The sequence below is a fragment of the Mustela nigripes genome, chromosome 16 (assembly GCF_022355385.1).
Source record: "Mustela nigripes isolate SB6536 chromosome 16, MUSNIG.SB6536, whole genome shotgun sequence".
Classification (NCBI taxonomy): Eukaryota; Metazoa; Chordata; class Mammalia; order Carnivora; family Mustelidae; genus Mustela; species Mustela nigripes.
In genome coordinates this window covers 43,984,641-44,007,647 of record NC_081572.1, presented here as the reverse complement: position 1 = coordinate 44,007,647, position 23,007 = coordinate 43,984,641, and the positions used below count along the sequence as shown (strand labels likewise).

General features: G+C 42.1%; 1 protein-coding gene across 7 annotated transcripts; it reads right to left on the bottom strand.

Annotated features, from left to right (window-relative positions):
- Window positions 1-658: 658 nt before the first annotated feature.
- Window positions 659-23,000, bottom strand: GLOD4 (glyoxalase domain containing 4). Of its 7 annotated transcripts, none has more exons than XM_059380317.1 (10): window positions 22,847-22,999; window positions 22,257-22,365; window positions 20,940-20,979; window positions 20,125-20,245; window positions 14,924-15,068; window positions 10,180-10,316; window positions 9,302-9,388; window positions 8,917-9,030; window positions 8,738-8,824; window positions 659-3,025 (listed from the first exon to the last, which is right to left on the bottom strand). In XM_059380317.1, the coding sequence occupies exons 1-10, from the start codon at window positions 22,934-22,936 to the stop codon at window positions 2,960-2,962; spliced, it is 996 nt and encodes a 331-aa protein (XP_059236300.1). In that variant the 5' UTR covers window positions 22,937-22,999; the 3' UTR covers window positions 659-2,959. The 7 variants fall into 7 exon arrangements, with proteins under 7 accessions (XP_059236300.1, XP_059236302.1, XP_059236306.1 ...); XM_059380318.1 differs by lacking the exon at window positions 659-3,025 and adding an exon at window positions 7,187-7,831 and having other exon boundaries at window positions 22,847-23,000; XM_059380319.1 differs by lacking the exons at window positions 20,940-20,979; window positions 22,257-22,365 and adding an exon at window positions 21,013-21,062 and having other exon boundaries at window positions 22,847-22,997.
- Window positions 23,001-23,007: the final 7 nt, after the last annotated feature.

The following is a 23,007-nucleotide window of genomic DNA, read 5'->3' as shown; positions in this document are numbered from 1 at the left end:
AAATCTCACCATGTATTTTCAGGATCTTCTGTTCATGTCTTTGCAAGAAGTTGATATAGACTAAGTACATGACGTGAGAATAAAGTATCCCCAGGATGTCACAGTGACTGAAGAACTATTTTAGGTTGGGCAAGAACCACTTTGTTGTACAACAGCTGTGTTGTCCTCTCTTCTTTTGGAGGATATTACAAGCACATTTTGATGCTTTAAGGCCCCGATTCACAAGAAGTGTGAATTACTAGTAAAAATAATAATGGAACATCTTGCTCCAAAATACGGTGTTAACTGAGGCACTGCAGGTGTGTGTACAGTATGCTGAATTTTGTGGGGAAAAGGGAGAAAATGTATTTGTCTGCTTAATGAGGCAAGGGGAATGGAATTGGTAGGAGCAAGACTTTTCAATGTATATCTTTTTCATTTTTGATTTTTGTATCACTGACTCTGTTATAGAAATCTGAGGGAAGAGTATTTCTTGGGGCGCCTAGGTGGCTCAGTTAGTTACAACCGACTCTTGGTTTCCACTCAGGTCATGATCTCAGGGTCATGAAATCGAGCCCCACATTGGGCTCCAGGATCCGTGTGGAATCTGGTTAGTTTCTCTCTCCCTCTGCCCCCATCTTGGCCCTCTAAAAATAAATAAAATCCAAAAACAACAAAACAAGATTATTTTTTCGTTGTTATTGATCATTAAGGCCAGAGTAAATTTCCTATTGACTTCCCAGAAAGATAAGAAATCTAAGACCAAACTGAAACTACCCATGAACTCTCACCATAAATTTCAGTGGACAAATTGGAACCCTCCTAAAAACTGCTAAAGCACAATGGCAACTGCATGTGACAGGTGAGATGGGCAGAAAGTCCCATAAAGGAGCTGTGAATGTCCACAGCTTTGCTAATTCTACCAAGATGTCAAGCAAATATGGATTTCATACTAACTCTCTGGGTAGGCTCGGGGAGCGCTTGCAACCCAGCCATTCTAAAATTTCTCTGGATTTAAACCCAAGGAAAATTTGAATTTAAACTTAATATGCCAGAACTCCTCAACCCTCAAGGCAAAAAAACCCCAAAATAACTGTTATGAAAACAATTCTAGAGAAGCCAAAGAACTTTCCAACTTCATCTGTTTTAAAATGCCAGCTTGGGCAAAACCATCTTATAACCTTGTTTTCTAATAGAGCATACCATCCTCAGAGGAGGTGTTATTCAAAATCCATACAATAATTTCCCTGTGTAGAAAAAGTGAACCAATGGTCTAGAGAAGGTACATATATAACTTGGTTTGCTTTGAAACTCTGTCTCAAGACAGTTTAAGTTGAATGAAAGTGCCATGGAGCTGGAAAAAGATTTTTTTCTCTCAGTGAAGGTAAGATTACCCTAACAGAAGGTGAGCTGAAACCCTGAAATTTCCTGGCAGCACAGAACATCACAGGTGATTTCATATATATTATTCTGGAACTGGTAACCTCTGAGTCAATCCTTTTCAATCTCCTCAACTTCTTGCCTAAAATTTGAACCTGGCCACTACCATTTTAAACAGACTCTCAGAAGCTGGTGTAACAACGTGATTCAAGAAGTATACTTTCAAAAACCATTTTTTTTTTAAGACTTATTTATTTATTTGATAGGCAGAGATGACAAGTAGTCAGAGAGGAAGGCAGGGAGAGAGGAGGAAGCAGGCTCCCCACCGAGCAGAGAGCCCAATTCGGGGTTCGATCCCAGAACCCTGGGATCATGACCTGAGCCAAAGGCAGAGGCTTTAACCCACTGAGCCACCCAGGTGCCCTAAAAACCATTTATAATAAATATGGCCAATGTAATTCTATTTCCAATGATTAAAATTTATTTCTTCTTTGGAACCAAATAGAAAACTACAAGAAATCATTAAAAAGGGGCGCCTAGGTGGCTCAGTGGGTTAAGCCTCTGCCTTCGGCTCAGGTCATGATCTCTGGGTCCTGGTTGCCCCACATTGGGCTCTCTGCTCAGCAGGGAGCCTGCTTCCCCCTCTATCTGCCTGCCTCTCTGCTGACTTGTGATCTCTATCAAATAAGTAAATGAAATCTTAAAAAAAAAAAAATCACTGAAAAAAATTTTTTTCAGGCTGAAGAAATAATCTAATCCATATTTAAGAAATCTAACCCATATTTAAAAAGTCGAAATTCTTCCAAAGATTTAAAAAAGTTATATAAGGAAAATAGCATGAAGCCAGGCATGTAGCAACATAGCACATTAGCTCCTTCCATCTGTTTTCTCTGGCTGCTCAGAATTTCAAAGCAAAGAATGTGTGGGGTATTGGTCAAATCTCTTGATTCAAGAACAAAATTTCTTTAATATATTTTTTTAATTAAAAAAATTTTTTTTAAGATTTTTTATTTATTTCACAGAGGAGAGAGATCACAAGTAGGCAGAGAAGCAGGCAGGGAGGGGGGATCCCCACAGAGCAGAGAGCCCAACTTGGGGCTTGATCCCAGTACCCTGGGATCAGGACCCGAGCTGAAGGCAGAAGCTTTAACCCACTGAGCCACCCAGGCGCCCCTCTTTAATATTTTTGAGTGTCAAGGCCTGCCAGAAGAAGGCGTTAGAACAGCACGGTGCCAGTAGTCCTGCTATAAGCTTATCAAAATTCCCTCCACCTCCAACCACAGGTAGTGTCCCACATAGCTGCCCAATCTAAAAAATAATTTATGACTAATCTAATAGAGTTACACAAAGAATGTGCCATTCCAAGAACAGTGCTGATCACAGCAACAGTTCTCCTCTAACTGGATAGACTATAGGATTTTATTTCTAAAATATATCTTAGCGCTTTCAAAGATTAAGACACACAGATTTTTACCACCCCAGCCTCCTTGCTCGTACAGGAAACAAGCAAGGTGTGAGGGTCTTTATCATGCATGGACACATCACGCCTTGCAGGTGCCAGACAGGAATCACAAATGCTTGTTCCACATCATGTCCTCTGTTACCCCGAAGCCTTTGGTTTCTTGTGTCTAGCAAACCATTCATCACTTTTATCTGCCGCCATTGCCTGCAGAAAAAAGAATCGGAATATAGATTTAAGCCCATAAAACAATACAGTCCACTTTGTACCTCATTGCACTGCCTGTAGTCATTAACAAAAAGTGCTCATTTGGGGCACCTGGGTGGCTCAGTGGGTTAAGCCTCTACCTTCGGCTCAGGTCATGGTCCCAGGCCCCTGGGATTGAGCTCCGAATCAGGCTCTCTACTCAGTGGGGAGCCTCCTTCCCCCTTTCTCTCTGCCTGCCTCTCTGCCTACTTGTGATCTCTGTCTGTCAAATAAATAAAATCTTAAAAAAAAAAAAAAGTGCTCATTCAGTGGGCACCTGGGTGGCTCAGTGGGTTGAGTGTCCGACTCTTGGTTTCAGCTCAGGTCATGATCTCTGGGTTACGGGATCCAGCCCCATGTCAGGCTCTGCACTGAGCATGGAGTCTGCTTTAGTTCTTGCTCCCTCTCCCCCCAGCTCACGTTCTCACTCTCACAGATAAATAAATCTTAAAAAAAAAAAAGCATTCATTCAGCATAGAGTATATGTTTAATTTGACAGGATATAAGTATTGAGCAACTGTCTGCAGATTTTTTTTTTGAAAATATTTTATTTACTTTTGTGAGAGAGGGAGAGAGCGCACGCGAGAAGAGTGAGAAAGCATGAGTTGGGGGGTAGGGCAGAGGGAGAAGCAGGCTTCCTGCTGAGCGGAACTCGATCCCAGAACGCTGGCATCATAACCTGGGCCGAAGGCAAACACTTAGCCAACTAAGCCACCCAGGCGCCCTCAAAAAACTCTGTTAAGAAAATAAACTGGTAAGCCATAGACTGGGAAAAGTACTTGCATTTGTAGATACTTAAAAAATGACTCACAACCAGAACTCCAACCAACAAGATAAATAACCAATTTTTTTAAAAAATTGATTTGAATGGGCCTTAAAAAATAAGCAAATATTTAAATGAGGGACATTCCAGGAGAATAAAATCGTGTGAGCAGTCACGTAGTATGAAAATACATTCATAGAGATTACAGACTAGAATAGCTAAAATGTAAAATAGATCAGAGGTGTGTCTTCCAAGTAGTTTGTCATGAGTCTCAATGGCTCATATAAATCGTTCTGTATTAATATAGCCCAATTGTATTAAAACTACTTAAAAAATGCATAGGGAAAACCAACTATATAAAATCATTTTTCATTAATTAGGGAAATTTTATTTTTTTAAAGATTTTATTTATTTATTTGACAGAGAGAGACGCAGGGAGGGAACACAAGCAGGGGGACTGGGAGAGGGAGAGGCAGGCCTCCCATGGAGCAGGGAGCCCGATGTGGGGCTCGATCCCAGGACCCTGGGATCATGACCCAAGCCAAAGGCAGATGTTTAACAACTGAGCTACCTAGGCGCCCCTAATTAGGGAAATTTTAATAAAACTGGATTTTTTTTTAAAGATTTTTTTTTTTTTTTAATTTATTTGTCAGAGAGAGAGAGAGGGAGAGAGAGCGAACACAGGCAGACAGAATGGCAGGCAGAGGCAGAGGGAGAAGCAGACTCCCTGCCGAGCAAGGAGCCTGATGTTGGATTCGATCCCAGGACGCTGGGATCATGACCTGAGCTGAAGGCAGCTGCTTAACCAACTGAGCCACCCAGGCGTCCCATAAAACTGGATTTTAAGTGACATTAAGGATATACTGCTGATTTTTAAAATTGTGCTAATATCAATATGGTACATAAGAAATTTCCTTGACTTTTACTTCTTTTAAATAATTTAAAAATGTATAAAATACTGGAGTGCCTGGGTGGCTCAGTTAAGCATCTGCCTTCATTTGCCATCCATCCCGACAGCATCAGCTTCCTAAAGCATAAATCCAGTCACTTCAAAAACTGTTTAATCTTCGCAGAATCCTAGGATCAAGCCCCACATAAGGCTCCCTGCCTGGTGGGAAGTCTGCTTCTCCCTCTCCCTTTGCCCCTCCCCAGTTCATGTGCACATGCAGGCAAGCACTCTCTCTCAAGTAAATCTTAAAAAAAAAATCAAAATGTATAAAATACTTAAGTACTTAGGGTTGAAACAACACAGTGTCTAAGATTTGCCTTAGAATTCCCTAGCAAAAAAGGGGCGCCTGGGTGGCTCAGATGATTAAGCATCGCCTTTGGCTCAGGTCATGATCCCAAAGTCTTGGGACTGAGCCCCCACATGGCCCAGCAGGGAGTCTGCTGCTCCCTCTCCCTCTGCCTCTCGCCCTGCTCATGCTTTTTCTCTCTCAAACGAATAATCAAAAAATCTTGGGGATGGGGTGGGGAAAGAATTCCCTAGCCAAAAAAAATGTGGGGTGGGAAGGAATAATGAAAAATTATGGCAGTGTTGATTAGTGACAGTCACACAGAAATCTGTTGTACTCTCCTGTGTATTTTTGGAATTTTTAGTCACCAAATATTATAAATAAAATCTATTATAGAAAGAAATGGATGGGGCGCCTGGGTGGCTCAGTGGGTTAAAGCCTCTGCCTTCGGCTCAGGTCATGATCCCAGGGTCCTGGGATCGAGCCCCGCATCGGGCTCTTTGCTCCGCCGGGAGCCTACTTCCTCCCCTCTCTCTCTGCCTGCCTATCTGCCTACTTGTGATCTTTGTCTGTCAAATAAATTAAAAAAAAAAAAAAGAAAGAAATGGACAAAAGACTTGAACATATAATTCGTAAAGGAAGGTGTGCAAATAGTCAATAAGCATACGCAAAGGTGCTGAACATCAGCAATTTATCAGGGAAATGCAAATTAAAACCACGATGAGAAGCCATTTTACACATTCTAGGACAGCTAACACAAAAACCCAGAAAAACACAAATGCTGATGAGGATATGGAACAGGTGGAACTCTCAGACACATACATGGCTGACAGGAGAGTAAAATGGGCCAATTACTTTGGACAACTATTTGGCAGTTTTTCATAAAGTAAAAGCAATTCTACTCCTAATTATTACCTAAGGGAAATGAAACATGTCTATAAGATTTACACAAGAATGTTCACAGCAGTCTTCCTTATTGTGGAAATAAAATCTGGAAACAACTCAAATATCCACCATCAGAAGAATGGATAAGCAAATTGTTATATTTATAAAACTGAATACCACTTAGCAATAAAAAAAGAAAAAAAAAAAGAACTCTGATGTGTGTAATTACATAGAAGAATCTCAAAAATGTTATGCTGGGTGACAGAAGCCAGGCACAAAAGAATACCTACTGAATGATTTCATTTATATGAAGTCCAAAGACAAAACTAATGTGACAATCAGTACAATACTTACTTCTGGGAGGCAGTGGCGAGAATTAGCTGGAAACGGGCATGGAAGAACTTTCTACAATGATGAAAATGCTCTATATTTTGAACAGTGGTTGTATGAGAATATTTAGCTGTCAAAACTCATCAGATAGAACACTAAATTTCTGTTCATTTGTATTTCGTATACACCTTACCTCAGTAACAACAAAAAATACTTGTTTAGAGCTTAGGGAGGAGTAGGAACTAGAAATTAGGAAGTCAGAGAATGGATGATGGTTGCAGCTCAGAGAAGAAGTAACCAGAGTAGTAGGTAACTTCTACTCAGAGAAGAGGAAAAATGTAGAATGAGAGTAAAAGACAGCTAGAGTGGGGCTGTGGGTAAATTGTTCCGGAATGAGACAGAAAGATTTGCTTGTGTCAGAGAAGCTGTCAGGGAGATATGAAAATGTCAGGATCTCTAAGACAAAAGAGAACTTGAAAGAGGAGGAAGTTAGTCAGTGATATGAAAAAGCAAGGAGGAAAAAGTCTAACAAATGTGCCAACTGGGAGGTTGTCCAGGATTCTATTTTCCTTTATGATAAAATTTATTAATGCTATATATTTTGTTTCCTGTTTTAATTAAATTGAATGTCTATTATAATGTCAGCAGTTTGCCATGCTCTGTAAACCATACAACCATCCTATGAGGTACATATCTTTTTCTCAAATTTGCAGGTAAGAAAACTAAAGCCTAAGGGATCTTGGCTGGCTCAGTTGGTAAAGCATGTGACTCTTGATCTTGGGGTTGTGAGCTCACGCTCCATGTCAAGCACAGAGATTACTTAAAACAAAATAAAACAAAACCACCAAAACTGAAGTTCAGAGAATTTAAGTAAATTAAGAGTCAGCCACACAGATAGTAAGTGAAGAGCCAGTGATTCATTCCCTGAATCATCAACAGAGCATTCCTAAGTTCCTACTACACACCAGGTATGTGCTAGAAGCTGGGGTACAATGATGGCTTTGGATGTTGATTCAAGACTGAGTTTGATGAGGATAGAAAAGTCGTTGCTGGACTTGGCAAGATGAAGTCACTGGTGATTTCAACAGGAGCGTTCCCCCGAGTGACAGCAGCCAGTGCAGAACAGATTCAGGTGTGAAGGGGAGGTAAGAAGCAGAAACAAAGTGTAGGCAGACTTTTTAAAAAAGAACTGTGGAGAAGGGATATGGGGCAAAAGACTTTTAAAAGATGGAAGGCATGAAACCTCGTCTGCATGCTGACCAGGACGATTCACTAGAAACGAAGGGACTGCCACTCTACACTGGAGATGAGAGGACCAAGAAAGCTAAAGAAGCAGGGCGGGGAGTATCCAGGCCTTTCCCCTCGTTGAGCAAAATCATGATGCATGGGGCAGGAGTGGTTCCCCAGGCAGCGTGAGCAAGCGCGAAGGCATGAATGCTATACCCAGTTAAGAGTCATATGGGTGCTGAGGCGCCTGGCTGGCTTGGTCAGTAGAGTGTGCAACTCTTAATGTTGGAGTCTTGAGTTCGAGCCCTATGCTGGGTGTAGAGATTCCTTAAAAAAAAAAAAAAAAACAAAATATTTTAGGGGCGCCTGGCTGGCTCAAGCGGTAGAGCATGTGACTCTTGATCCTGGAACTGTGTGTTCAAGCCCATGTTGAGTGTAGAGATTACTTATTAATAATTTTTTTTTTTTTTAAGATTTTATTTAGGGGCAACTGGGTGGCTCATTGGATTAAGCCTCTGCCTTTGGCTCAGGTCATGATCTCAGGGTCCTGGGATCAAGCCCTATGTTGGGCTCTCTGCTCAGCTTCCCCTCCACCCCGCTTGCCTCTCTGCCTACTTGTGATCTCTGTCAAATAAATAAATAAAAATCTTTAAAAAAAATTTTTTTATTTTTTGACAGAGAGAGACACAGAGAGAGAAGAAATACAAGCAGGGAGAGTGGGAGAGGGAGAACAGGCTTCCCATCCAGCAGGGAGCCCAACGAAGGGCTCGATTCCAGGATGCTGGGATCATGATCTGAGGCGAGGCAGATGCTCAACGACTGAGCCACCCAGGTCTCCATAAAATCTTTTTTTAAGATTTTATTTATTTATTTAACAGAAAGACACAGCGCACAAGCAGGGGGAGTATCAGGCAGAGGGAAAAAGGAGAAGCAGGCTCCCCGCTGAGCAGGGAGCCCCATGTGGGGTTCAATCCAAGGACTCTGGAATCATGACTTGAGCTGAAGATAGAATGTCACACCGACTGAGCCACTCAGGTGCCCCACTTAAAAATAAAATCTTTTTTTAAAAGAAGAGTCATAAGGGTAGCAATGCAGACACATGTTCCTGGCTCAAATGGCACCCTACTGCCAAAAGGACACAGCACTGGACCCTCCTGCTTCAGCCTTTCCCCCACACACTTAACACGATCCGCTGTAGGCCTATGGGGATACAAAGTCAGAAATGAGACTCACGTCATCCAACAATCTGCCTCCCTCTGGATCCATCTTAGAAAGTTTTCGAAATGCTTCATCCCCCACAAAGCAAATTTCATGTCCATCCTACACCAATAACAAGAAAAGAAATCTGGCAAAAAGATACCTTGAAGAAACCCCTGGTGCAGCCCATCCCTTTCTTGAGTAATAATACTTACAGGGTCAGCCAGAATGACCACTTGTACCGTTGCCTTCCCTGGCGTATCCAGACTCACCAGGGGAGTCAGAATCTTCTGGTTCTCTCTTTTCATCAAGTCTTCTAAGTCTGGTAACTGGAGGAAAATAAAGAGGGAAAGCGAGCACGGGGTCATGTACCACTCCCACACTATGGTCCTCATCAGCCCTAGGGGAATATCAGATTAATCAGAGAGAACCCAGGCACCACTTGTTTGATTTTATTATCACAGCCGCTCTTGAGACAACTGGTGAACTTGATACCAAGCCACAACTGGAATGAACCTGAAGAAGGGAGGGTTGAGGTTCTTAGCTGATTCAACTGGCTAGTCCCAGAACTTACACGAAAGATCCAGGAACAAACATTACCTCTTTCTCGGGGCAAGAAAAGGCAATTCTTCCAAAAGCTGCTGCATGATCAACTCTACCCTTGATACCCTGCAGCTCCAGCTTACACTGAAAAGAAGAAAGAAAGTGGGTCTAGTTTTTTGGAACAGGTTATGTGGTTAAAAGAAAAAAAAAAATCAAACAGTATTAAAGGAATAAAGTAAAAACTATCTTTCCCTTCTACTTTCTCCCAGAGGCTTCCTGTGTGTCCTGCTAGACACATGGCATGCACAGATTTTTTTTTTTTAAATATAAACAGTAGCATCATTTACACATTATTCTTCCCTTGTTTTTATCCAATGTTACTCCGCTGGCACAAAACAACTCACCCTATTCTTTCTGATAGCTGCACAGTAATCCATTCTATGGATAAACCAAAAAATATTGAACTATACCTCTAATGCACAGGACATTGAGGTTATTTCTTATCTTTTGCTATTTCAATGCTGGAACAGATAACCTTTTACACATTTCTTTGCCCACATGAGTGGTGAGTACGGCTGTGAAATAAATTCCTTTGAGTAGATGTGCTGGGTCAGAGTGCAAGGGCTAAAGGACTAAATCATGTTCAGATGCTAAGTTATTAAAAAAAAAAAGATAAAATAGATTATCATTATAGTACTAAATGTTGTCTCCCTCTGTTCTGACTCAGCAATTCCACTTCTGAAAGGCTATATCCCCAAATATAAACAAAGGTAATATCTGGGTGATGAGGTTATCAGCAATTTCTATTTTTTTCTTTCTGTTTATCTCTGTAAATATTGAATCACCGTGAAAAAACTCTTGAGAATAACCTTCATGTAACCTCGTTTATAAGCTAAACTCAAAGTAACAGATTACTTCTCTCCAAGATCACTCACCTGGTTATCAGCATAGCCCAGCAAAGCCCTTTGCGTCTCCTCATTTTTTTCATAAATTTTCATTCCCAGTAGATTAGACCAGTAGTTCAAGGACTTCTTAAGATCAGACACTGCTAGAGTTACTTTTAATATAGGATCTGGAGAGCAATAAAACAATAGCAATTTATAGATCAGTGCAATGGAATCGAAGAAAGACTAAATCAAGCTTGGGTATATATAAGAACTTAGTACATTTTTTTCTGAAAATTTTATTTATTTGACAGAGAAAGAGGAAGAGAGAGTATGCGCACAAGCAGGGGCAGCAGACGGAGAGGGAGAAGCAGGCTTCCTGTGGAGCAGGGAGTCCTATGTAGGGCTCAATCCCAGGACCCCAGGATTATGACCTGAGCAGAAGGCAGACACTTACCTAATTGAGTACCCAGGTGCCACAGGAACTTAATTTATGATAAGAAAGGGATTTTAGGCTTAAGGATTAAGTTTAAAGAATGAAATCATGAAAATACTAAAAAAAGGTTATTACTGCTACAGCTTGGGGGTGGAAAGTTTTTTTAAAAAAAACCTGACACCAGAGATAGAAAAGCCATGAAGGAAAAAATACACTAGGTTAATTGCATGAAATGGAAAATTCCTAGGCAATAACCACCAAAAAAAAAAAAGAAAGAAAGAAAAAGAAATGAAAAAAATTATAATCAAAGAATAAATGACAAAGTAGGAAACATTTTTGGAACATATATGATAAGAAGTCCTTAATATTTAAATAATCTTCAAACATTACTAGGAAAAAAGATGAACATCCTAGAAAAAAAAATAGGTAAAAAGCACAAAGTGGTATTCCACAAAGAATGAAGTGGAATGGTCAATGAATATATACAAAAAATTCAACCTCACAAATAATCAAAGAAATTAGAATTAAAACATTTTGTTATTTCATTGGCAAATAATTTTAAAAGTTACAGTGTTAACTGTGATAGGGCAGGGGGAAAAAATCACAATCATATAATACTGGCAGAGGGCAAACTAGAATACTTCTGGGCAACAATTTGACAGAATGTACCCAAAGCCTAAAAAATGTAAACAGCTTTTCAAAGAGCAATCCTATTATTACCAATTAAAGAATTAATTGCAAATGTATGAAGGCCTTTCAGGACAAAGACATCTTTACAGTGCTGCTCATAACAATGAAACATAGGGACAACACAAATATCCAACATTTAGACAACGGTTTAATCTTCCCACCATGTAATAACGGTAATAATAATGGAATTGTTACAATGGAACATATGACATATAGTTAGATTTTTTTTGGATAAACGATTGGAAAAATACTCTCTAAAATGTTAACAGTGATTATCTGGCTATGTGGGTACTGTTTTCTTCTTTCTTCTTCTTGGCTTATCTGCCTAGGGAAAAAAATCTATTTTTGCAAAACAGATAAAAGTTATACTAAAACATCTGACATCATTGGAAGTTTTTATATTGTAAGGTGACCTTCTGAAGAGCTGCTCTGAGTATGAAAAATTCGGTATATCCTTCTTTGGTTTTCACTGCCTCAGCCCCATTTGCTAGGACAGCAATACCATGACAAAGGCGAAGTGTTTCTCACAGATGCCTCTGCCTTCCAGACTGTTCCTTTTCCCTGTTCACTGAGAAATCAACAAATTCCAGCCAGCTGAGTCCCTGAAGGATGAAGGACAGGAATGGTAACAAGTGGGTGAGACTACCCAGGACCCAGTGAGTAAAAGGAAGACTGGACACCAGCTAGACTGATAGATCTGACTCGATTACCAAATGGAAATTAATGCCACAAAGGTATTATCATTTCAAAGGACAAAAACATCTTGGGATTGTGGGGCTCTCCATTTTTAGGGATCTTTTAAAATTTATTTTTATTTTTATTTTTTTTAAGATTCTATTTATTTATGGGCGCCTAGGTGGCTCAGTGGGTTAAGCCTCTGCCTTCGGCTCAGGACATGATCTCAGGGTCCTGGGATTGAGCCCCGCATTGGGCTCCCTACTCAGCAGGGAGCCTGCTTCCCCCTCTCTCTCTGCCTGCCTCTCTTCCTACTTGTGATTTCTCTGTCAAATAAATAAATAAAATCTATTTTTTTTTTTTAAAGATTTTATTTATTTATTTGACAGAGAGAAATCACAAGTAGATGGAGAGGCAGGCAGAGAGAGAGAGGGAAGCAGGCTCCCTGCTGAGCAGAGAGCCCGATGCGGGACTCGATCCCAGGACCCCGAGATCATGACCTGAGCCGAAGGCAGCGGCTTAACCCACTGAGCCACCCAGGCGCCCCAATAAAATCTATTTTTTAAAAAAAGATTTTATTTATTTATTTGGCAGAGAGAGAGATCATAAGTGGGTGCCAGAGAGAATGCGGAGAAAGGGGAGCCCTCCTACACTGTTGGTGGGAATGCAAGCTGGTGCAACCACTCTGGAAACAGCATGGAGGTTCCTCAAAAACTTGAAAATAGAGCTACCCTACAGCCCAGCAATTGCACTACTGGGTGTTTACCTTAAAGATACAAATGTAGTGATCCGAAAGGGCACATGCACCCGAATGTTTATAGCGACAAAGTCCACAATAGCCAAACTATGGAAAGAACCTAGATGTCCATCAACAGATGAATGGATAAAGAAGATGTGGTATATATACACACTGGAATACTATGCAGCCTTCAAAAGAAATGAAATCTTGCCATTTGCAACGACATGGATGGAACTAGAGGGTATTATGCTTAGCGAAATAAGTCAATCCGAGGAAGACAGCTATCATATGATCTCCCTGATATGAGGAAGAGGAGATGCAATGTGGTGGGAGAGGTTTAGGGGTAGGAAAAAAATAAATGAAACAAGATGGGATTGGGAGGGAAACAAATCATAAAAGACTCTTAATCTCGCAAAACACACTTAGGGTTGCCGGGGTTAGGAGGGGTAGGGAGAGGGTGGTTTGTTATGGACACTGGGGAGGGTATGTGCTATGGTGAGTGCTGTGAAGTGTGTAAACCTGGCGATTCACAGATCTGTACCCCTGGGGCTAACGATACATTATATGTTAATAAAAAAATTAAAAAATCTTTCACTGTCCACAAAATAAATAACAGACTCTTTCGCAAGGCTTATAAAATGTGACCATCTGCCAGTAAGTCCTACAGTAACCTCCCACACTGGAAAAGATCGTTATTTCCTTTGCTGAGCTCCAGATGAAAAGCATGTAGCACTGCACACACAATCAGACTCAGTACGAGGGGCATTTGGGCACTGAGGCAGACCAGTGGAAGGAAGAGAATATATGTGTCCCATCTCAGGTCCACTTAAGGAAGTGTGCCCATGCACTGAAATGGCAGGCAGAACTGCCTTTGCTATTCACTGGTATCTTTCTCTGCTATTGTTTTTCTTTTGGCAGAGCAGAGAGCAGAAGGTGCAGGGATTACACATGGGATGAGGATGGTTCTTCAGTAAACGAAACATGTTGTGCAAAGTTTCTTTCCACATGGCAGTCACCGTGCTGGGCCCCTCACTTCCCTTCTGCCCTCACTCACCTAGCGCCAGCACTGTGGTTTGTGAAACTGACCTCAGTGGGAAAGAGAAGACCAACCGGTCTAAGGATAAAACCTATCTGCCTTAGCAATGATTTATTCAGAGCAGGACTGTGAATCAAATCTGACCAGGAAGTCTGCAGGAAACTTCCAGAAGAGTTTTGCTCTGCTCTTAATAAAAGCAACAGGAAGTCAGTCTCTCCTGCCATATGAGAATGTGGAAGCAGGTAGCCCCAGCTGCTACTGGCAGCCACCCAACAACCACAAGGGAACCAGCTCTAGAAGTACACCCCTACAGACAAGAGGATGGAGAGAGAGAGAAAAGTTCGATTCTTGATGCCATTGTTGAGCTGCTGAATCAGCTAACCTATAGAAACCTGTCTGTCAGCTATTTTCTTATTGTCCATGCTAGTCTGAGATCGGTTTTCTGTTACAGCTGAAACAGATATACTCCCAACAGAACAGAATCAGAACCAGTTAGATCAGGGCGCCTGGGTGGCTCAGTGGGTTAAAGCCTCTGCCTTCAGCTCGGGTCGTGATCCCAGGATCTTGGGAATGAGCCCTGCATCGGGAATCTCCGCTCAGCGGGGAGCCTGCTTCCTCCTCTCTCTCTGCCTGCCTCTCTGCCTACTTGTGATCTGTCAAATAAATAAATAAAATCTTAAAAAACAAAACAAAACAAAACAACAGGTCCCCTAGGATTATGCACTAAAGCTCTAATATGAAAATATGATCTCTCGGGATGCCTGGGTGGCTCAGCTGTTTAAGTGTCAGATTTTTTAAATTTCATCTTAGGTCATGATCTCAGGGCAGTAAGATCGAACCCCACATAGGGCTTGACACTGGGTGTGGAGCCTGTTTAAGATTCTCCCTCTCCAGGGATGTCTGGGTGGCACAGTTGGTTAAGCCTCTGCCTTCAGCTCGGGTCGTGATCCCAGGATCCTGGGATCAAGTCCTGCACTGGGCTCCTTATTTGGCAGGGAGCCTGCTTCTCCCCCTACTGTTCTCCGGCTGTGTGCTCTCTCTCACTCACTCTCTAGGAAGAAAAAAAAAAAAAAAGATTCCTCAAAGAATAAGAAACATTTGCTTAGGATAGATATCATGTCAATATAGAAACTCCATAGGAGAAAGAGATCTGATTCCTCTCTCCTTTCATCAAAGATGGTGTTACACAGAGGGCTTTTATTAGTCCCAGTATAATTACCTGACTGAGGTGGGTTGTGATTCTGCAAATAGAACTTATATCCTCCTGGGGCCTTGATTTCAAAAACACCTTCTGTAACTTCATTGAGTGGCCACTCCAGCTTCCTGGCATTGCTGACAGCCTGGCTAGAAGCGAGTGTGATACCCTATGACAAAAAACAGTATTACAGATCTTTTCTAGAGCAAGATAATGAGGCAAAACCATCATGTCACCTAAGATTTAATTGGCATTCAAAATTTTCTTCTAGTGATTTTTAAAAAGATTTTATTTATTTATTTGAGAGACAGAGAGCAAGCACAAGCAAGGGGAGCAGCAGAGGGAAAGGAAGAAGCAGGCTCCTTAACCTGGGGCTCCATCCCAGAACCCTGGGTCATGACCTGAGGCAAAGGTAGACACTTAAGTGACTGAGCCACCCAGGCGCCCTAAGAAGTTTGACCATCTTAATACCAAAGATACTTTCTTTTAATTTTAAAGATCTAGTCAGAGAGGGCGCCTGGGTGGCTCAGTGGGTTAAGCCGCTGCCTTCGGCTCAGGTCATGATCTCAGGGTCCTGGGATCAAGTCCCGCATCGGGCTCTCTGCTCAGCAGGAGCCTGCTTCCTCCTCTCTCTCTCTCTCTGCCTGCCTCTCTGCCTACTTGTGATCTCTCTCTGTCAAATAAATAAATAAAATCTTTTAAAAAAAAAAAAAAAAAAAAAAAAGATCTAGTCAGAGAAATCTTGATTTTACCTTGGCCTGCCAGCTACCTACTTGAGAGATTTTTATTTATTTATTTATTTAAGATTTTAATTTATTTAATATTTGACAGACAGAGATCACAAGTAGGCAGAGAGGCAGGCAGAGAGGGAGAGGAAGAGAAGCAGGCCTCAATTCGGGACTCGATCCCAGGACCCTGGGATCATGACCTGAGCCGAAAGCAGAGGCTTTAACCCACTGAGCCACCCAGGAGCCCCTATTTTTGCTTTTTTTTTTTTTTTTTTTTTAATGATTTTGTTTATTTATTTGACAGAGAGAAATCACAAGTAGATGGAGAGGCAGGCAGAGAGAGAGGGAGAGGGAAGCAGGCTCCCCGCCGAGCAGAGAGCCCGATGCGGGACTCGATCCCAGGACCCTGAGATCATGACCTGAGCCGAAGGCAGCGGCCCAACCCACTGAGCCACCCAGGCACCCCTATTTTTGCTTTTTAAACAAAAAAATTTGGGTGCCTGGGTGGTTCAGTTGGTTAAGTGTCTGCCTTCAGCTCAGGTCATGATCCCAGGGTCCTGAATTCGAGTCCCATGTTGGGTCCTCTGCTCCTCAGGGAGTCAGCTTCTCCTTCTGCCCCTCCCCCCACTTGTTCTCTCAAATAAATAAATAAAATCTTAAAAAAATAAAAAAATTTAAACCAACTATCTGGGTATTACTTAAAATTTAATCACAATATCTAAAAATGTACACTATGCCTTCTGATAAGACCAGCTGCAGTTCTAACTGGGATTATCATAACAGCCTCTCTTTCCCTGAGTTGTCAATCCATCACCCACTCTGTAGCCAAAGTAAATTTTCTGATGCATACTCTACTCTCAAGACAGCAACCCTGATTGTATTTCCCCTGCTTAACACCCTTGATAGCTCACAGTTTCACTCAGGGATGGCTTCTAATGGCCTGAAAGGCCCAACACAACCTGATCCCATCGTTTCTGACCCCATCTCCTCCCACTTTCCCCTTGTTCAGTCTATTACAGCCAACCTGGCCTCCTTGCGTTTTTTGGGAACACGCCAGGTGCTGTCTGAGGGCTTTTGAATAGCCTGTCTATCTGGATTGCTCTCCCCTGCAATATCCACATGGCTAACTAACTCTCTTCTCTCACATGAGCTTTTCCACAAATGTCCCCTCCTCCCTGATACCCACCCTCAACACCCTCCTTAGAATTATTTTTTTTTTTTTTTGTTTTTAAGATTTTATTTATTTATTTGACAGAAGGAGATCACAAGTAGGCAGAGAGGCAGGCAGAGAGAGAAAGGAAGGGAAACAGGCTTCCTGCTGAGCAGAGAGCCCGACACGGGGCTCGATCCCAGGACCCTGAGATCATGACCTGAGCCGAAGGCAGAGGCTTAACCCACTGAGCCACCCAGGCGCCCCCCCTCCTTAGAATTAAAACCAGTCATCTGTCCCATACTCCCCATCTCCCTTCCTCTGCTGTTCTTTTCCAGTAACAATGATCACCTTTAAAACGACATAGCATGATTTATTTTCTATTTATTATATATTGTCTGTCAGGCCCTGATTCCCTCCCCTGCAAGACATAGATTTTTTCCCATTTTGTTTACTGGTTATCCAAACTTCCTGGAACCATGCCTGGTACATAGCAGGCACTCAATAAATACTTGTTGTATGAATAAATACCACCATAAATAATTTAATACAGTTCATTTCACACAGCTGTTAACATACATGTAAACTAAATTCCTAGGTGTGAAACTGCAAGGACAAAGGTCAAAAGCATTGTTTTGATACCACCAAACTGAAGCTGTAGTAATATATGCCCTTATAAAAGTAATGTATGAGAGTGGCAGTTGGCTAACACCCTTTTTTTTTTTTAAAGATTTTATTTATTTATTTGACAGAGAGAGAGAAATCACAAGTAGGCAGAGAGGCAGGCAAAGAGGGAGAGAGGAAGCAGGCTCCCTGCTGAGCAGAGAGCCCGATGCGGGGCTCGATCCCAGAACCCTGAGATCATGACCTGAGCTGAAGGCAGAGGCTTAACCCACTGAGCCACCCAGGCGCCCCGGCTAACACCCTTTTTAACACGGTGTGCTATCACACTTCTTGTTTTTTGTCAATTTGATTGGTGACAAATGGCACCTTGGCAGTTGAACATCTTTTTCAATGTCTGAGAGACATTTCTGATTCATTTTCTATGGCTGTCTGTTCAGTTTTTGCCCCTTAAAAAAAATTAAGTTGTTGATCATTTGTTTTTAAAGATTTATTTGAGAGAGAGAGACAGGCAGAGAGGGAGGAAGGATAGAGGAAGAGGGAGAGAATCTCAAGCAGACTCCCAGCTGAGCAGAGTTGGAAGTAAGGCTCAATCTCATGACCCCAAGATCAGGAGCCAAAATCAGGAGTTGGACACTAAGCAAGTAGGCCACCCAGGTGCCCCTGGATCCTCTTCTTTTTAATGTATGGGAATTCTTTATATAAATGGGAGTTCTATGTAACCTGTTTTTCTTTTTGTTCCATGAACTGAGGAGCCCAGAGTTTCCTTTTATTAGGGATATTTTATTACCAGAGTCTCTTAAAAAGACCCACAGTGGAGCAGCCCCGCTGTTCTCCACCTACATGACCTCTAACCCCAGCGGCACCATCACTCAACATCTGACTTGAGCTGGTGACATGATGATGGTGCCAAGATGCTTTTGCTCTTCCTTCCTCTCCCTGACTTAGATTTGGAGAGTAAGGAAAAGATAAGAAGAAACAAGAAAAATCACTAAATCCCATTAACTCTACTTAAACATCTCTCAAATCCACCCAGGTCTCTCCATCTCCCACTACTGCGTGAGTTAAGGAGCTTTGAGTACTTTGCTGTACTACCCTTTGAGCTAGTTTCCTTGCTTCCAGTTTTGCTTTCTTCGAACCCAAAACCCATGCTCCAGCCAGGTGAATTATTGCCTACCACGTATACTGTGTCGTTCCCCTACTTCAAAAATGGCTTCACCCTGTTTTTAGAATAAAGTGTAAATGCCCTAGTCTGATGGCCCCAGCTTATTTCTCCAGCCTCATCTTTGTCCACATACATCCACCTATGCTTATTCCAATCTTGGCACTAATCGCACTCATCAGTCTTTCCTTGTTTCCCCCACCTGACAGGAAGCCCCTTAGGCCAGGGAACATGCTTCACTCTGCTGTAACCCCAGGACCTAACCAGGTAAGTCACAATAAATATAAATATAGTAAATATATATGTACTTATATATAACTATATATAAGTATAGTAAATATAAATATAAATAATATAGTAAGTCACAATAAATATCTGTAAAATGAATAAATTAGGGCTACCTGGGTGCCTCAGTCAGTTAAGCATCTGACTCTTGAATTCAGCTCAGGTCATGATCTCACAGTCGTGAGATCAAGCCCCTCATTAGGCTCTGAGCTGGGTGTGGAACCTGCTTCAGACTCTCTCTCGGGGTACCTGGGTGGCTCAGTAGGTTAAAGCCTCTGCCTTTGGCTCAGATCATGATCTCATAGTCCTGGGATGGAGCCCCACATCTGGTTCTCTGCTCAAGGAGGAGCCTGCTTCCCCCTCTCTCTCTGCCTGCCTCTCTGCCTGTGATCTGTCAAATAAATAAATAAAATCTTAAAAAAAAAAAACCAAAAACTCTCTCTCCCTAATAAAAATAAATAAATGAGTAAAGACGTGAAGAATGAGAAAAAGAAAAACAGACACTAATTATGTTAAATCTGAACTATCCTTTTCATTTATAAAACACTTTTATAGATATTTGAGTCATAAAAATTCCATTTAAATGTCGTTATTATTTTAACATGAGTTAAGAGTGATAACAGAATCAACTGACCAAAATAACATCTAGCATGAGGTAGATTTGCTTGGCAGATCCTGAGAGAAAACTGGTTACTTCTATCTCACTGTGTACTTGGACCCAGTGGCATTCTATGTAGCAAGCACATAGTAGCTGCTCAATAAGAGGCAGATCCTGTAACTATTAGATACACAGTGACTTGAACTCTTGCATGAATGAAGCAATGAATGCAGTATATGCAATGCTTCTCTCTCTTTCTCCTGAAAAGCTTCTCCTGTTTTTCTCTGACTAGCACTGCCATAATAGCAGAGCCCGATCCTAATGGTTCATTAGAGAGAAAATACTTCTCTGTTTGATGATCAGGACCTGCTTAAGCAGAACAATGACTCCGGTCCTTCTATCTCTCAAGGTTCAACAGAGTCTTGTCTCTGTCAAAGCTGTCTCTAAGTCTCGAGTCTGCCTCCTACTGAACACTGGAAGAACACATTTTCTCCCAGTCTCGAGTCTGCCTCCTACTAAACACTGGAAGAACACATTTTCTCCCAAAGCAGCTCTGAGACTGGTGCACAAGCACTAATCTGCACTCAAAAGCCATCAACTGAGCAGTTATCATACTTAAAGTTGTATCAGGGACCTCAATAAAGGCACAGCCAAAATCTGCTCAAACAAAATGCCATTTACCATGAAGTCATTGCCAAGCTTGTAGTGTCCAACGCCATAATTGTAGGTCAGTTCTGCGACAAAATGATCATCCTCAGGTCCAAATCCCACCATTGTCTTACTCCACTTCCCATCATAAGGCCTAGAAAGATAAAGTAAATGAATCCAGTGAATACAGACAAAATCTGCATCAGGCCTCCCCTCAGGAACTCTCGGGACAGAACAGTGGGCAGTCCCCTCTGGTCCTCTAAGTACCTGTAAGGATGCAATGACCTCTCAGCTGTTGCTAAAAGCAGCTATGGACAGTGCTCTTGGGCCCCACCACCAGAGGCTCCAAAGATCCACCTGTCTGGCACTTACTTGAGGGAAAGATTTGTCTACCTTTTCTTTAAAGCAGGGGACATACTCCTATAAAGATACTTCTCCAACCGGACCTTTATATTTTTGCATATCTCTCAACAAGCATGCAATTCTCATTAGGCCTTGGAATTTTCCATTTTGCTATGGCTACTAAGCTAAGACACTCAGTAAGACATTGCTTCATTTAGGGCCACTGGGTGGCTCAATCAGTTAAGCATCTGCCTTCAGCTCAGGTCATGATCCCAGGATCCTGGGATCAAGGCCCATGCTGGGCTCCCTGCTCAGGGGAAGTCTGCTTCTCCCTGTCCCTGCTGCTCCCCCTGCTTGTACTCTCTCTCTCCCTCTGTCAAATAAATAAATAAAATCTTAAAAAAAAAATACAATGATTCATTTAGAGGATACACTTACTTGTGTTTTTTTAGAGCTGCCACCTTAATTTATTGATTTCTGAATTTATTCTACTGCCTTAAACTCACCTCAAACAACTTTCTTCTGTTCTCCAAGGGTATTCAGAGCCTAAAGGAGATTTTAAGAAACAAGGTGTCATACCCATTACAGGCAGCTTTGCAGCCCTCTTCAAATTCCTCATGCCGCAGAATCTGATAAGGAAATTAGAATACCAAGAATCAGGTAAACAACATTGTGAAATCTACCTAGATTTGGAAGGAGCGCTGTGAAGTTAAAACCTTCACTACCACCCAGAAAACCAAAGGATGGCCTCCAGCATTAGAGAATTCTGATTTGGAATCCTGGCTGTCACTCAATAGTTGTCGGAGATTGAGAACGTTGCCTGAGAATGTTGCTTAGGGCCTGAGTCTCCCCATGTGCTGTGAGAATAGATAACTTATTACACCACTGGACACAGAACCCCACACACAGTAGCCTCTCAATGTCTTAAGTTTCTATTCTCCTTTTTGATTCCCACAGCTATGGCTCCAGTTCAAGTTCCTATCAATTCTCTCCTAGACTATTAAAAATCATCTTTACTGATCTTTCCTTAATACCACCATAAAATTACGTCCCTCATGCACAGCTCTCATCACAACATTACCCTGTTCTAAAATGTAAGAAAGCTCCCTACTTACTGTGCCATAAAATCCAAATACCTCAGTATTCAAGATACTATCAGAAGTAGTCCCAACCTATTTGTCCTGATATCCCATCTCAACTTCAACTAAGAAATCTAAGCTGAAGGCACAGAAAACTAGCGGTGTTTCCCAAACAAACCTTATCTTTGCATGGGTTCTTTCAGTTTTTCCAGTATACTCCTCCCTCTAATCTTTGTAGAAATCCTGCCTATTTTGATAGATCAACTCAAATGCAAGAAGTCCATGAATTATTTCCTGATGACCCAAGCTGAAGTTAAATCTTTCCTGTAGTTTTTAATACTAGTAGCTACTACTTATATAATACATATGATGTATCAGATATTCAGTGTTTAATCTTCACAACAACCATTTAATCAATGAGGAAACATATTAAGGGAGAGTTTTGTGGTTTTTCATCACTTATGAGGTTTTCACTTCCATTACTGTTAGCTAAGTACAAACCAAACTGTCATCTCCACCCCTATCCTAAGCCAGAAGCTTCAGTTGAGGACACTAAGGTCATTTTCATCTTTGCCACCAAAGCTGTTACCAACACAGGACCACGAAGGACAGACGATAGGTTTCAAGTGACTGATGAATTCGGGTAACTCCCTTGCCCTCTACATCTTCTGCACTCTCTACATGAAATTGCACTCTTGCACCTCTAAAGCCCTGGTTTATCGGGAACTCCCCAAGAGCTTCCACCTGCATTTGCCACCCAGGTGATCCCTGCAGAATCGCAGCTGATCATGGCTGGAGGGGCCGCTTCCGGGTGTTGGAGACAATGGATTCTGACTTCACACTTCGATCTGGACTGTTGAGAGGAAGGCCGGAGCATTCACCCGGAGACCGAATACTCGTAAGAGACCATTCAAAGCAGGCCTGAGAAAAGCAGAGCTCTAAACAGGCATATTATCTTAGCCGAAAGAGATTGGGTTATTGTTCATTGTGAGAGTATTATATTACTGTTTATTGTCTTTCCCACTAGACTGGAAAGTCCACGAGGGCAGAGCCTCAATATTTGTGAATGAACTCAAATGAAACAAACGTGTGTGGGGACACAGTCGGCGACTAATAAAGACCCCTTCCAAGATCACCAACCCAACCAGCAACATACAACGCTTCCTGAAGGTGAAAACCCGACAGGGCTAATGGGGAGACCAGGGCTAAGGTCGGACACCTGGGCGCCATTGGAGATTCAAGACACACCCAATTGTCCCTTTCCTGGGCCAGTGGGGCACAGCGGCCCCGGCCACCCACCCTCGCGCCCCAGCCCCTCTCGGCCCCGTCTGCACCTTCATCCCCAGGACATCGCGAAAGAAACGCGCGGTCTGGAAGCGGTTTCCCACTTTGAAGACGAAGTGCAAAGCTCGACGAGTACCCATAGCCACCAGCAGCTCACATCCGGCAGAACTAGAAGCCTGCCCGCCCGCAGATGCGCAGACGGGTCGTGACG